Source organism: Sus scrofa, chromosome 13, assembly GCF_000003025.6.
Source record: "Sus scrofa isolate TJ Tabasco breed Duroc chromosome 13, Sscrofa11.1, whole genome shotgun sequence".
In the NCBI taxonomy this organism is placed as follows: Eukaryota; Metazoa; Chordata; class Mammalia; order Artiodactyla; family Suidae; genus Sus; species Sus scrofa.
In genome coordinates this window covers 2,660,930-2,677,737 of record NC_010455.5, presented here as the reverse complement: position 1 = coordinate 2,677,737, position 16,808 = coordinate 2,660,930, and the positions used below count along the sequence as shown (strand labels likewise).

The following is a 16,808-nucleotide window of genomic DNA, read 5'->3' as shown; positions in this document are numbered from 1 at the left end:
CTGTGGCTCTCTCTTCCCTGGGGGTTTGGGGCTCGTGTCCCAGCATTGCTAGATGGAATGAGGGGTCTGAATTTCAAGTCTTCTTCCCAAATTCTGCAGAGGTTTCTACAGTGGTAAGTAGTCCTGCTCCCTCAGGGACAAGGGAGGAAACTGAGTCCAGAGAGGTGGAGGGCTTTGTCCAAGGTCAGAAAGCCCAGTCTTGCTAACCCAGCCCCACCCCAAGCCTGGTTTTAGGGTCTTGTTTAGGACAGAATGATCCAGTACTGTCCTTGTACCTGGCCAAGAGGGGTCTGACCTGGGTCCCTCTCCTTGGAGGACACTATTCTGGCCTTCCTCTGGCCATGACTGTCCCCACAGAGCCAAGGTGACATTTGTACATGCATGCTGTGGGTACCAGGAAAACCTAACTCCCCATCCAAGCTGTCATGAGTCTGCTTCCAGGCCCACATGGCCCTCGCCCCACGTCTATCCTCCTGAGTGTAGTTCACACACACCTGTAAGCATGAGGGGTGGCCAGGGACAAGCTGTTTGCAGGGATTGTAAACAGAGCTTGGACATGCAGGTGGGGCCTCCTCATGGGTGCATGCCCCAGTGTGGGATGGGTCAGCTCTTCTTGTGTTGCCACAGGACTTTGAGGAATTCAAAACTCTCAAGGTCTTTTTGAAAGTCTGTCACATGAGCTGAACATATTTAATGCATAAGAGTTTGTCAGTTTGATCATGATATATAGACTTAGGCATTTTGTGTGAGAGCCTCCATCTAGGCTCTGGGCCCCCGACCCTGCAATGTTAGAGGTGGGCTCATCTTCAGCTATTTCAAAGGAGGGATCTGCAAGGCTCTGGAAATGAAAGGACTCAGGTCACATGTGTTAAGAATATATACGTGGAGTTCCCATCATGGCGCAGCAGAAACAAATCCAACTAGGAACCATGAGGTTGTGGGTTCAATCCCTGGCCTTGCTCAGTGGGTTAAGGATCCGGTGTTGCCATGAGCTGTGGTGTAGGTTGCGGACGTGGCTCAGATCTGGCGTTGCTGTGGCTGTGATGTAGGCCAGCGGCAGCAGCTCCAGTTGGACCCCTAGCCTGGGAACCTCCATATGCCGTGGATGCAGCCCTAAAAGGACAAAAAAAAAAAAAAAGAATATATAAGTAGGAGTCATTCTACCCATTTGGCATTCTGAAAGGAAAACATGAAAGACCAGGAAGGTGGCCCCAGGCCTCCTCTGAAATGCTAACTGCGACATAGTGAGCAGCTTTGCTGGGAGCAAGCAGGCCAGGCAGCTGTAGAATCATGTGCTGGTCCCGAGGGGAGCTGAGGTGTGCAGCGTGGCGGGGAGACCACTGAACAGGGAGCCCCATGCCTGATTCAGACTCTGTTCTTCACTTCCCACAGCCCCCAATTCCTCACCCGAGAGTCTTGAGATGGGCTGAATATTCTCCCAACTCCAAACCACTTGTGAGTGTGGACTCTGCCTTCCAGCTGTGACAGGGCCCTAGGAGTGGTGATGGATTCCACTGGCTACTCTCAAAGCTGTCACATGGAGTGCCTGAAAATATGACAGGGCCTTTAGAATAAGGTCACCAAAGGAAGCTGTGTCAGTCCAGATGTTATTGTGGGCAAGTAGCAGAAAATCCAACTTAAATATGATATAAACCACACGGTAGAATGTATTGGTTCATATAACTTAAAAGTTCCAAGTAGTGGAGTGAAGAGTTTCAATCAATGCTCACACTCCATTTCTCTTAACTATTTGCATCTCTCCTGTTATATGAGTCCTTAGGGGATTATGAGTCTTTGGGATTCCCAAAAGCACCCAGGCTGTTTGAACAAGGGGTGGCTACTGGACCAAATATTGGTGACCAGGAATGGGGCAAATGGGAGCTGGTGTTGATACAGTGGCCATCAACAGTGGCTATCTCTCTGGCTTTGGTTTTCCTTTTGGCAGGATAGATGCTGAGCCACTTGGGGCACACACTTGGGGCCAGCCACACTGAAGGCTCTGGATTGATTCTGATGGGTCTGCTCAGAGAAGCTGACTGTTATAGGGTGCAGGTCATTAAAGATGTGGTGTCGTTTCTGAAAAAGGCAGAGAGATTGGATTCACAAATCTAGATTTGAAGTCTGGCTCTGTCACAAACACTGTTTATCTTGCTTAATTCACTTAACTTCTGAGTCTCTATTTTTGTGTCTATGTGCTGGGAATAATCATACCTTATTTCAGGGTAGTGTTGAATTTTAGTGATAATGTGGTTAAAATTTCTAACACCTAGAAACTGTTAGGACATGTTGAATTTCACCTGTGTCATTATTGTTTGGTGGCCCAGGCTGAATCAATCACCTCTTGGGGACCCGAAGTATTCTTCCCCCTTTGAGGCTGGTTACATGAGTTCACTTTTTTTTTTTTTTTTTTTTTTGTCTTTTTTTAGGACTGCACTGTGGCATTTGGAAGTTCCCAGGCTAGGGGTCAAATTGGAGATACAGCTGCCAGCCTACACCACAATCACAGCAACGCCAGACCCAAGCCTCGTCTTCGACCTACATCACAGCTCACGGTAACACCAAATCCTTAACCCACTAAGCGAGGCGAGGGATCAAACCCAAGTCCTCGTGGATATAAGTCGGGCTTGTTACTGCTGGGCCGCAGTGGGAACTCTCATGAGTTCACTTTTAAGAGCAGTCTGGACCACAGCCTTGACTGCAAAGCATGACAGAGCAGTGGTTCTCAAACGCTGCTCATGCAGCTCACCTAATGAATACAGCAGGGATGGACCTGTCAGCCAACAAGCTTTACCCACTTGTAGGGAGCTCAAACACCAGAAGAACAATGGGGGCATCTCATCTGACCACAATAGACAAGATAATGACAGGATCTGGGAGGAGGGATAGATAAATAGAATGTAAATGAAGCAGGGTTGGAACAGGTGCAAAGCAAAGCAGGCTGTGTACAAAAGGGTTGACATCGATCCTGGGCTGTAAGGTGGACCTGGGTTCCTGATTCTTTGGAAAACTCTAAGGATGAAAAACATGGGATGTTGTTCCTGAAAACTCCTCTCAGCAGTTCTCCATCTAGGGCAGAAATTAAAACTGCTTCTCCGTGTCAAAGGGACGCATGCAGCCCAGGTCTTCCAGGCAAGTGTGGGTTTTCCCTTCTTACTTATCGATAGGCTTGTGAACTGCGAAGTTGGAACAGCTCACGATTTTAGTCTCAAAGTTTAGGAGTTCCCCAGTGGCCTAGTGGTTGGGACCCACTGCTTATTACTGCTGTGGCTCGGGTCCAATCCCTGGTCTGGGAACTGAGATCCCACATCAAGCCGTAGCCCCACACAAAAAAAAAAAAACACTTTTGCAGTGATTTTTGTCAGATGGCAGGAGAAACAAAACAAGGCTTGGAGATGTCATTGGAAAAAAGCAGTAGTCAAAGCAATAGTGATTATGATGCTTTAATGCTGCAGTGGTAACCCTGGGAGGGATTGCTTACTGTTACCTCTGCAGTTACCAGTGTCTGCTCTGGTGTCTATGAATGGGGGGCTCAGGGCAATCTTCTACTCTCCCAGTCTGAACTGGTTTTCACTCTTTCACCAGAAACAAGAGGCCCAAGCTCTGCTCATTTCCAAGGGTCCACCTGTAACTGGGATTCTCTAGGTCAGCCCAGAAGCTTCTACCATCACCAGGGATGCATGGGGACAGGGCATAGCTCCAGGACACTTTTCTATCTACCTACAAAGGGGTTTGAGTGACAAACTTGCAAGCAAAGCAAGGCCTTTGAAGAAAACTTGGTAACTAGTGCTTGGGAAGATGGTAGCACAAAGTTGCTAAGTATCTTGGGACAGACAGTGGTCATCCGTCACTCTAATGGGGCATGGAGGGCACCTCTGGGTCAAATTACTTAAGACTCTCCAAATCTCATTATAATTAATGGGCCAACTACACCCAGATGATGGCTTTCCTTGGGTTGTCAGTCCCCGGCCTCCCTTGGAGTGGAGTGAACCAATTTAAATTTTCAGTGAAACTCAGTTCTTCTATTTGTGTGGCAACACTGAGCTCACAACTTGAGGACCTTGGCAATTCCCCAGGGAGATCATTACACTGGAGCAACCCAGTTCCTCCCATGGGCACAGAGGTTCCAGGGGGTGGGTAGGCTAGTCTCCCACTTGGACTTCATTTGTAACCATTCTGGGAGGGGGGTGCAGATCACATGAGAGTGAAGGGTTACGCCTCCCCCCAACTCCCCAGCAAGGAACCGCAGAAGAGAACTCACACTGCCTGCATCAGAGGGACTTTCTCTCTGGAGATTCATCTGGGTTTCTTTCAGCCCTAGGCAACTGACTTTTAGACAAGTCTCCAAGGAACCACCTTACCAAAAGGAACTATTTCCCCTGAGCCGCGTCCCCTACACTTCATGGAATGAAAAGGAGCCCATGTCACAATGAAATTTGCCCTCAGACATTTCTTCAGGGGTAATGATGGTTTTGTCTTTGATGTTCCAACCCAGAAACAGTACCATACTCTACAGGTGCCCCACCCTGTCCCCTTCATCCCCTCCTTACCCCTAGAGTAAGAAGTTGAAGGCCGTTATTGTGGTCATGGGCCATCATGTGAGGCTCAGCAAGGGAGCTGTGTCCTGGGGCAGTGGTTCTCAAGCTTTAGGTTCATCAGGATGAAGTGAAGGGCCTGTTATTCTGACTCGGCAGGTCTGAGTGGGGTGGAGCCTGAAAATCTGGGTTTCTAACAAGGTCCAGGAAATGCTGATGCCACTAGACCAGGGACTTAAGAGTCTGCTCTGGAGAGACGGCTCACCTGAGAACAACTGCAGAAGCCAAAGCCAAAAACACAAGGAAAGGCAGGGACTTTCTTATACTCTTTTCTTACAGAGGTGGGGTCTATATCCCTTCCTCTTGCACCTGGGTGAGCTCTTGACTGCTTTAACCAACAGAACACTGTAGAAGTGATGCCATGTGCTAGGTCATAAAAGGCCACACGCTCCTCAGAACACTTTTTCTAGGGGAGGCAGCCATCACGTACGAGGTCAGACTTCCCGATGGCCTCACCAGAGGAGCCATGTACGGCCCCAAATGAGCCTGCTCCCAGGATCCCCCACCACAGGCCAGACATGTGAGTGAAGCCAGCTTGGACCTCCAGGGGTCTGCCCTATCTGCTCCAAGTGACCTCAGTTGAAGCGACAGGAAGCGGAATTACCCAGCCAAGCTCTGTCCTAATTCTTAACCAAAAGATTCCATCAGATCAAATGATTGTTGATTTCAGCTCCTAAGTTCTGGGGCAGTTTGAGATTTAGCCATAAGTAATCAGAGGGTTGCTCTAGGTCGGAAAGGGGTAGGTCAGCAAACCACAAGCATCCAACCGTGAAGTACAGGACAATCGGAGCTGTTGGCTTGGACTTGGCGCCTTCTGCAGGAACCATGAACAGAAATCTGTCTCAACTCCGTGTTCTTCTCCACCGGCCAGACCACCAGAGCAGGGGCAGCCTTAGAGATCATGTGGCTGGGGCTCTCAACCACGGTGGAGACATGGTGTTGGTGGAGGTGGTAGATTGATGGTGATAATCGCCCTTATTCCCACCCCTCCTGGGATCCAGTGAACTCTGCCACTCCTCCCAGTGACTGGGGGAGGGCATTTGCCTACCCCTAGATTCTGAACTTGGCCCTGTGAGCTGCTTTGGCCAATGAGACATGAGCAATTGTGACAGAGGCAGTTTCCTCTCTCATCCTGCACTCTGCCTGTGCCATGACAAAATGCCAGTTTAGGCTGCTCGAGGATGAGACACATGGAATCAGCCTGAGCTGCCCTGGTTGTACAACCGAGGCCATCCTAAATCAGCTACACCTGTCAAATCCCAGGCATGTGAAGAAGCTCGACCTAAATCACAAATTAAAAATGCAGATTATTTTAAGCACCAAGCTTTGGGATGTTATGAATCACTGTAGTGCTTTATAGTCAAGATTCCCTAGGAGTCCTGGCTGGGGTCTAACTCTCATTTCCACCTGGAGAAATTCGAGCTGGCTGTAGAATAAGCAGCAGAAGATTCTAGCCTAGAGCTCTGAACATGTAAGTGCACTCAATCCAAGTTTACTGAGCACCCATTAGATCAAAGACACCACAGAGGATTAAAAAGGAACACGGTCACTTCCTACCTAGTTTATAGTCTACCTGGGAGCCCAGACCACACGCAGACGTGGGCACGGCTGTATCAGAGGTGTGAAGGAAGCAGTGGGCAGGATTACTTCCAGCCAGCGAGTGTCCACTGGGATTACAGGTATATGTGTGTCCTTTTGTGTGGGAGCTAAAATGTCTAGAGATTCAGTTTAACCCCTGCATGGTTCTCAGACTGAAAGCTAAGAATGCCTTTCCAGACCAAGTAAAATGGTCTCAGATGCCATGTGGCTTGCTAAAGTCATCTTTTAGTTTTGAACTTCACACCTTTTAAAACTGAAGTGTACACTCTAGTGATCATAAACACCAAATTAAAAGGGAATCAACTTGGATAATTAGGCTTAAGTACAAAGAATTCTTAAGGAAACCCTACATTTTTCACTGATTCCTAGATCAATTTCTAACAAGAAAAGAAAACGCAACAAGACATAAAGTGTATTGCTGACCTTCATTTTTTACTTAAATATCTTTTAAGAGAATAAACCAAAAAAACTTTACATAGCAAATATTTTACATAAATATAAACATGCAAGTCTACTTCATAATTAAGCAAAATAAACTTTCAGGCACAGACTTTAATAATCATTAAAGGATGAGACAATGAATCCAAGACAGAAATAACAGGAGCAACAAAAAGACATTTCATAACGCTTCAATTGGTCATGTCCAACCTACTCGTTGTGGCCTGAGTTTCGGGAGTCCTACCTTCCTTGCCAAACGGAAACAATTCAATTTGGCTGTACCTAATGTATATCTGCATAACAGACAGTTACTCCTTCAAAATAATGTAATAAATACATCACTTGCACACATGCACATCCACACACACACCCTACTTAACCAGCCTTTCAAATAGGGAAGTAATAAGGATTTTGGAATTTTCAAGTTTTCCCATCACTGAAGCACATACACATTAATACCACACATAGAAAAAAAAAAATGATTCTGCTAGAGAAATAAAACAGCTCATGAGTGGCGTCAAGAAAAATCTCTAGTTTGTTAAGTCACATCTTTAGTGTGGCTTGCTTGCCACGGCTCCTCAGACACTTCGGACCTGGTCTTCAGACCTCGCCCAATGACCCACAGTATAGCAGATATTGTATAGAGCAAAGAAAAGGCAATTTTCACAACTCAGTTAGAGGCTTGAGAACCACAACAATCAGCATGGACAGTTTCCAGCTGTCTCCAAATGCCGGGAACGTTTCCTCCATGCCCACCCTCTGTGCTCCACAGGCTGGCGCTCTGCCCTACCCTTACCAGGCTGAAAGCATCTACGTGTCGTTCCTGTGCACACTCCAAGGGACAGAGACGATGATGTCTGCTCTGAATAAGTCTGCACCGACCAGAGAGAGCCCAAGCAAGAGGAAGGGCTGTGTGCACTCACGCCCTCTGGCCAGTGGAGCAGCCAGAAGAGGCGGAATCCATGAAGGTGGCACCACAGAGCCCCAGGAGGGCTGGGGGAGGGGAGACTGAGAAGGCACCAAGGCAGGAAGAACAAGCCCAGTGGGGCTGGCGGTGGGGGGGGACCTCCTGAGAAGGAGTTTATGAGGCCAATTCTTCATTCCTCAAAGATTCCTTCCTCTTTTGGGTAAAGCAGGAGGGAACGCCAAAGGCTCCATGCAGAGAACAAAGCTGGAGCACTGCACCTGGTGCTATTACCGAGCAGGACTGGGGACGATGGATGGGAGAGGGTCTGAGGCTCCCAGCCTATCTCACCCACCCATGGTCACCTGCAAGCACTTCCTATAGCAACAAACATCTTGAGCCAACCTGCCCCAAACCACAGTTAGTCTATATAAGCAAGACTTTGGGAAGGAAAAAAAAGACAGAGGCTTAAATAGATATTTTTAGTTCAAGTTCCTGGAACCTGCCACAGCTTGAGCAAGAGCAGTGAAACAATTCCCACATCCAGTAACAATTACAAGTCTCCCAGCCATGACCTTCACCTTCCCTGAGCGTTCATTACCAAGTAATGGAAAAGCAATTATCAATTCATCATAAATAAGTTCCCATCTGCCATGAAATCCACTAACACTTCATGATGGGCTGAGAACGCACCACAGGGCCCAGTTGCACCTCTGACCCACCTCCAGCTCACCAGGGTCACCGTGCAAATGCAACAGGTGACTGTGTAAGGTTCAACTCTAACCAAAGCCCCCACCAAGGATCATCTTAATTTCTTTCTGGGTCCAGACTGCCTCCCACCATTAGCTGGGGAGGGGTAGGCCACTCCAAGAAAAAATCACTTTTAAAGTTCTTGATATCCACTGAACCACGGCAGAGAGAAACTTCTCAGGACATATCCATTCAAATTACAGAAATGGGTTGCTCCAGACTAATTAAGGGATGATTTATCACACAGTTGCTGAATACGGAACATTTACTAGTGACCAGTTTCCTTGCAGATTCAGCTGGAACCGCCCACTGCAGAAGGCAATCTTGTGACTTTCTCCTAGTTGCACATAAAAAATACAAATCAGTCTGGGAGTCGGGCACAAACAGTGGTACAAAATCATAAACAGAAAGACTTTATGAAAACATGTGCTCACTTCACACTGCACAACTTCTATCCAGATTCTGGTTTGGAGACTGGCTATTGGCTCATCTGCTCAGAAAGGCTTCTTCACCACACTGCTCTTGCCCTCCTGCTCCCCCACTGAAACCCAGTGTAAGCAGCACTCAGCTTGGATCCATATGGAACCAAAGGCCTCAATTGAATCATGTGCATTAGCACAGTGGCTGCTGGTTTAATCTGCTCCCCCCCCCGCTTCATGGATTTTGGGACTGTATGGATCGAAATTGGAGCTAGAAGTAGCCAACACTTTTGTCTTCTGGAATCTAATAAAAGCTCCATGGCACAATCAAAAGGCCCATGCTAAGAATCTCTGGTTCCAAAGAGTGAGATTCAAGGGAGGGAGCAGTGGGAAAAGCCCGGACTGGAGGCAAGAGACAGGCCTAAGCCAGCTGTGTGCTTCCCTTTCCTTATCTGCAGATGAGGGGCTGAGAAGGCAGAGCTCCCAGGTCCCTCCAGCTGACACTGTAGGACTCCATCCTGAAGTCTGTTTCCATACAGGCTTGTCAGGCTGGGTCTGACAGAACTTCCTCGCCACTTCGTGTCAACAATTTAAAGTGGTTTAAACACACTTGTATGCTGCAGTTTGAGGTCTCCCTTTCCCTCCCCACCCTCAAAGACTATATTTTCATTTCACTGGTGCAAACCATTTGGCCAAGCTGGTGGCCACTGAGGTTTAAAATGTTATTAATTACTGGCCAGGTGAAGAAATGGCCTTTGAGTCACCCAGACCAGGGCACATTTGTGTTTTTTGTTAACAGTGTTAACCAAATAGAGATATAATTCTGTTAGTTCTTCTATTAGATCTACTTAACTTTAAAACATGAGACTGTTCAAAAATTACACGAGAAAATCACTCATCACCACTAAGTTAAAAGACATGAATATCGGAGCGCTCCAGAGCCTCAAGCTTCTCCAGTCACTGATCCCCAACATTTTCCTCCTGGTGTGGCCTCCATGCTAAAGCAGCCTGGTCCTGCACCGTAGTTCTGCACCACAAAGTTGATTTCGAAAGATCCGGCTCTAGTCATCACTGTCACTGCCAGACTCACTCAACTGCAAGTCATTTCCTACAAAAAGAAAACAGAATCAAGTCAAAAGTACACAATTTAAGAATGACTTCCCCACAGTTCTTTGGGAGAACTACCTTGGCTCTTGCTCTACAGTAAAACCAGGCCAATTCCATTAAATCACAGAAGACAACCGATGTGGCTCAGGGACAAAACTGGTGCAGTCGACATTTTTAAAGAGTTGCTATTTCTGCTATCTGCAAAGCACAGCAATAGTGTTTACTGGGGATAGACCAGGGGAGGAATAGGCTGGAAAGCTTTTAAATGTGTCAATAAATAGCAAAAACATATTTGTAAGTAACTGACTCACTATCTAGTAAAATTGTTAATGTTAGTTGTTTTGTAAAAGTGAAAATAATATCAAGTTGCCTTTAAAGAAGCTAAATACTGTTTATACCAGTAATATACTAATCTAATAATACTCTCTACCTCCCCCAACACTCTGGCTGCGATATTCTTGTTACCTTTACACCTCAAATCTGAATTTATGAGCTCTGTAAAGCCTCAAACGGAAGAATGTATTTCCATTTTAGATAAAATGGAAAGCCAAGAACAGAACCCCAGTTGATACCATTGGGACTAGAATAAAAGTGAACTTCTGGATTGCTAACCTCCAGGCCACCTCTCCTCAAAGTCTGCTCTGAGGACCCTGAGATCCCTGAGACCCTTTCAGAAGGATCCCTCCCAAGGGCCTCCCTTTTCTAACTACTTACCTCTGTGAGGCCATACTTCCTTCATATACTCCAACCTAAAAAGCTTATGGCAACAGGCTGAAGGTAGAAGCACAAGCAAAGAAGCTAGCTTTCTCCTAAGTCAGATATTAGATTTGCAAAATTTAAAATTTTAAATTTTCTCTTCATATTAAATATTAAATATTTTTTTATTTGGAAAATTTATTTTTTATAAAAATTCATTTTTAGTCAAAAATGTGATGGTTTATTATTGTACTTTTAAATAAATTAGTGAATGTTTTAAATATTTCTCACGGTGGTTTTTTTTTTGTTTGTTTGTTTTTTGCTTTTTAGGGCCATACCCGCAGTACATGGAGGTTCCCAGCCTTGGGGTTGAATTTGAGCTGTAGCCACTGGCCTACACCACAGCCACAGCAACGTGAGATCCAAGCTACATCTGCGATCTACACCACAGCTCATGGCAATGCCAGATCCTCAACCTGCTGAGCGAGGCCAGGGATCAAACCTGGGTCCTCATGGTTACTAGTCAGATTTGTTTCTGCTGAGCCACGACAACTCCTATTTCTCAGTTTTAAATTCTAGTATGGTACCTACTGACAGATGAAAGCTCTTACGGGTCCTCAATAATATTTATGACACAGAGAGGTCTGAGACCAAAAACGGTGATACCTGCTGTTCTAGAAGTAGGGAAGACCATGTGCTGGCAACAGCTGGTCATCAATCAGCAAAGCTGAGCATGGTCACTTACAAAGCAAGGTGCTGTGCCTGTAACGGGTCAGTGTGCCTGGAGTTGAAAATCCAGTTGCGACATTTCTTAAGACAATTGATTTGACCCAGTTTCAAACTGATCTACTTGTTTTTTGGGAGAGAAGATAGAATAGAGGTTACTATTCAGGAAAACAATGAACATTATTACCACTTTGTTTTTATATTAGGGTTTAGCAAATTTGTGCTATTTACTGTGATTTTTAGGGTTTCTAAGTTAGTTCCAATTGATGATCCTGATTTAAATAACTCTAGTAGTTTATTGACTACGAGGTATGCAGATTAAGGTCTTGCCATTTGAAGAGCTACAAGCCAGGACTTGGAGCTAAAAAGAGCTAAAAGGAGTTTAAGGCACGGTAATTAGGTAACATCCGCGGGTGCCATTTTCTGCTCCTGCTTTCTGGGAGGAAGGAATTGTTTAGCACTGACTGGGCAAAATGAAGAACTGAGTCAAAACCACAGTAGCTGTCTGGTAGTTTTCCACTATGAATACCAAACTCCCAAAGTGAAACACACTACCCTGAGCCAACTGAGAAGAGCATCAAACACACCCTTATATCCAGAACCTGGGCATGTATAACAGGATAGCAGACAATATCCTTAACTGACGTCCTAGGAGTGCTGTACTCACTCAGGTAGCAGGGCAGGGCCCGGCAGTGATGAGTCCCTGGAGGCATTTGGCAATGCCTGAGACATTGTGGGAATCCCATGCTGGGGGAGAAGCAGGGAGTGCTCCAGCAACTATCGGTAGAGACCAGGGATTCTCTTAACCATCTTACAAGGCAGGCCGGCCCCCACAACAGAGGTTTATCTGATGTCTGTAGTGCTGAGGATGAGAATTCTCTTTGCCTGGTCCACAGGAGCAGGGTTACCTAGGTCAGCTTCCCCACTGCTGCCTCTGACCCTCCAACCTCCTCACAGAAGGCAGACCAAGGGCAAACACCCAGCAGGATTCTAGACAGAGAACAGTGCAGAGAACCTGCACTCTCCCATCTCCAAGACAAAGACATTTGTTCTTATCCTCCTCTGCTTGGCTTTACTGCCAACTGCACTGAAAGCCACCAGACACTACAATGTCCCTTCCTTCCCCTCCTGCTAAAGGCTGACTGGTTTCCAAATACATCGTAACGGCACAGGTTCCCGACTCTGTGGGCTGTGGGACACCGCAGCCTGATGACATTGGGTTCTTGGGACTATAAAAAGACCTTGGAGGCGGGAGATGGGATGGGGACAGGCAGCGTCCTGAAGCCTGGTATAGGCAAAAATGAAGAGCCCAGATGGTCGTGTTTCAGCACTTTGCAGAATTCACAAAACCTGATTTGTGCCAATAAGGGAAAGAAAGGCGAAGGAATGGATTTTCAGTTCTATGCCTCCCCCCTCCTTATTTTTTTTTAACTGTTTGGTAACTTATTCCTTTCTGCTCCAAACTGTCTTTGTCAGGGTCCTTTCATATGCCTCAAAGCTCTTCAGGTTTACAGACTCTGGTGTAAGATGAGCAGAAGCTATAGCTCTCCTGAACCCCCGCCCCTGCCCCCACCCCAGCTTTCAGCTGGAGGAAGGATGCACACTTACTGAGGGTGCTCATGAGCTGCGTGCTTCCTTGCGGCCTCCCGGTTCCATTGGCAACAGCCGGCCTGCTATTGTACGGCTGATGGTGTGAAGCAGGGGATGCGGGGCCGTTGTCCTCACCGCCACTGCTGGAGCTGTCATCGTCACTTCCCGACGAGCTCTCGGAGTCCGAGGAGCTGCTCCCACTGCTGCTGCTCATCTGCTCGATAATGTCCACCTCAGCCCTCAGCTCTGGAATAAACGACAGGACAAGGGTCAGCACATCAAGCCTTCTATAAACAGTAAATTGGCCAAACCCATAGCAACGTGGCATAACTGAAAATGAACTGTTTCCCAATTCCTTGAAAACAAACAATGGAGTCCCCGGTGGTGCAGTAGGTTAAGGATCCGGCATTGTCAATGCTATGGCATGGGTTCGATCCCTAGCCCAGAAATTTCCACATGCCGTGAGCGTGGCCAAAAAACAAACAAACAAAACGACCAAAACCCAAACCAACAAACAAAAACATCTAACCTGTCTCCAGAGAGACAATGGCAACATTTAATTCATCCAAATAACCAAAAGTCAAATTGCTTCAGGATGATTCTTCTAAAAATGAATTAAGTTTATTTTGCCTTTATCTACTTTGAAAAAAAAAAAAAAAGATTGTGAATTAAATCTTTATTTAAACATCAAATAAGAGAAGAGCAATGCCATGCTCAGGGGATGAGAAATACCTGGCCAGGAACTGGAAGGTCCGAGCCCTTGCTGTGTATCCACCTTCACCAGCAGGGAGACCTAGGTGGAAGGCAATGAATTTTCCAATGCTCTGGAAAAAGGAAGGGCCAGGAGTTCCTGCAGTGCCTCAGCTGTAACGAACCCACTAGTACGTGGGCTTGATTCCTGGCCTCGCTCAGTCGGTTGGGGATCCAACGTTGCCGTGAGCTGTGGTATAGGTCACAGATGCAGCTCAGATCCCACATTGCTGTGGCTGAGGTGTAGGCTGGCAGCTGTAGCTCCAATTTGACCCCTAGGTGGGAACTTCCACATGCCGTGCGTGCAGCCCTAAAAAGATTTTTAAAAAAAAGAAAAAAAAAGGAAGGGCCAGAGTCTCTGGGGTCCTTCTTAGCTTTCACATCCCACACGTACACAGAGGCTTGCAGGAGGGGACATGGTAGCTGAAGAAAGACAGTAGGAGAACATTCCTGCTCCATCCTCTCTACATGTTCAACTGACAGCCACACCTTCAAGCACTGCCTTATTATGACTGTAAAGCAGGGAAGGAAACACATGTTTTCCCTTACATTTCAATGCTGGAAAGCACATTAGGGATTCACCATAGGCTACATCATGGAAGATGCCAGATTTTCTGGTTCAAACCTAACAGTGGCCAAACAACAATGGTTCCTTTAGCATAACTGGTGACAACTAACCTCTCATGGTCCAATTCCTGTTCAACTAAACTGAAAAATTCTACACACCAGCATTCCAATATCCATGAAGAACAAAAAAATCCAGGGCTTGGAGTTCCTGCTGTGGCTCAGCAGTAACGAATCCAACTACCATCCGTGAGGACAAGGGTTCAATCCTTGGTGTTGCTCAGTGGGTTAAGGATCTGGCATTGCTGTGAGTTCCATTGTAGGTTGCAGATGCAGCTTGGATCCTGCATTGTTATGGCTGTGGCTTAAGCCGGCAGCTGCGGCTCCGATTCAACCTCTAGCCTGGGAACCTCCACGTGCTGCAGGTGCAACCCTAAAAAAAAAAAAAATCAAGATCCACCTTCACCAGCAGGGAGACCTAGGTGGAAGGCAATGAATTTTCCAATGCTCTGGAAAAAGGAAGGGCCAGGAGTTCCTGCAGTGCCTCAGCTGTAACGAACCCACTAGTACGTGGGCTTGATTCCTGGCCTCGCTCAGTCGGTTGGGGATCCAACGTTGCCGTGAGCTGTGGTATAGGTCACAGATGCAGCTCAGATCCCACATTGCTGTGGCTGAGGTGTAGGCTGGCAGCTGTAGCTCCAATTTGACCCCTAGGTGGGAACTTCCACATGCCGTGCGTGCAGCCCTAAAAAGATTTTTAAAAAAAAGAAAAAAAAAGGAAGGGCCAGAGTCTCTGGGGTCCTTCTTAGCTTTCACATCCCACACGTACACAGAGGCTTGCAGGAGGGGACATGGTAGCTGAAGAAAGACAGTAGGAGAACATTCCTGCTCCATCCTCTCTACATGTTCAACTGACAGCCACACCTTCAAGCACTGCCTTATTATGACTGTAAAGCAGGGAAGGAAACACATGTTTTCCCTTACATTTCAATGCTGGAAAGCACATTAGGGATTCACCATAGGCTACATCATGGAAGATGCCAGATTTTCTGGTTCAAACCTAACAGTGGCCAAACAACAATGGTTCCTTTAGCATAACTGGTGACAACTAACCTCTCATGGTCCAATTCCTGTTCAACTAAACTGAAAAATTCTACACACCAGCATTCCAATATCCATGAAGAACAAAAAAATCCAGGGCTTGGAGTTCCTGCTGTGGCTCAGCAGTAACGAATCCAACTACCATCCGTGAGGACAAGGGTTCAATCCTTGGTGTTGCTCAGTGGGTTAAGGATCTGGCATTGCTGTGAGTTCCATTGTAGGTTGCAGATGCAGCTTGGATCCTGCATTGTTATGGCTGTGGCTTAAGCCGGCAGCTGCGGCTCCGATTCAACCTCTAGCCTGGGAACCTCCACGTGCTGCAGGTGCAACCCTAAAAAAAAAAAAAATCAAGAGCCTAACAACTGGCACCACGCACACTGATAGTGTTTGCTAAAAGAGAGCATTTCCACAAGGTAGAAAAGGCAAACTTCCCAAGGGCCACTTTTTATCTTTTCCTGTTTACTACTATTATGGGTTTAATTTTGTTTCATAAAACAAACGTAATGTGACACCTACCCTCCTAATTTCCTAAGAGTCTGGACAATTAAAACCATGTACTGTATGAGGGAGAAAGCCAAGGTATGTGAGTGTCTATGTCTTGGGCTTGCACTGGGGAGGGCCTCTCAGTCTTCCTAGGCCAGGGTCCAGACCCACTGGTCCACAGGGTGCTTTCATGCTTACACACCTTGTGTTGGCACAAAGTGCCGGCCATAGGATTTAACCTAGACCCTATGCTGACACTGGCACACTTGGTTGTCACCCCCAGCACCTTGGACTTTTCTTCTTCCAGAGGCTTAAAGGTGCGCCATATGGACTTTCAGATGGTAGTCAGGCTTGTTTAAACCCCAGGCCTCTAAACAGAAAGCTGCAAAGACAGCCACAACTCAAGTCACTGTTTTAAAGGAGGTAAGTGGTAAAGCCCCTGCCCCTTTGCTCAAAGTGCAGAATTTTGAGCTCTGTGGAAACTGTGACAATGGCAGAGAATGCCCATGTCACCACGACTGGCAGCCTTATAATCGCCATGAAACATCAACACCCTCCTGCAAGCTGCTTTCATGGCTCTAGAAAATGCTCTCTACCTCTTTTGATGTCATCCAGCTGAGGCTCAGGTGAGGGGTTGTCCTTCAAAGGAGATGTTTTGGGTCCAGCTGGCGGCTTTGTTGGAGCTCTGAACGGCATAGGTGGTGGTGGTGGTGGTGGTGGTGGTGGCTGCAGAGGCGGTGGCGGCGGCTGTGATGGCTGTGGGGGACGAGGGGGCTGTTGTTCCATTCGGGCCTGGATTTTACTGCTCCCCTCAGCTCTGAAGTGAGATACAGACATTAAATTGGAGGGGCAAAAATAGTGGTTCTCAAATGTGCCCAGGTGACCAAACACATGGGAGTCTTTGCAGAACCCCTGGCTCCATACAGACAGCTTCAAATACTAGTATTTGTCATTTTATCACAGGAATGCATTCCAGTACTGCCTCCTGCACCAGATACAGAGATGAGTAAAATAGACTCGCTGCCTCCAAGGAGTTCACGTTTTACAAACAGCAGATGAGACACACAGGCAGGATATATTGTGACTGTG

General features: G+C 46.8%; 1 protein-coding gene across 1 annotated transcript in view; it reads right to left on the bottom strand.

The window, feature by feature from the left end:
* Window positions 6,598-16,808, bottom strand: part of EAF1 (ELL associated factor 1) — a 16,312-nt gene continuing 6,101 nt past the window's right edge. Inside the window, 3 exon segments of the mRNA NM_001206456.1 lie at window positions 6,598-9,810; window positions 12,840-13,067; window positions 16,316-16,536. Coding sequence (NP_001193385.1) covers window positions 9,764-9,810; window positions 12,840-13,067; window positions 16,316-16,536 — 496 coding nt within the window. The 3' untranslated portion in view covers window positions 6,598-9,763.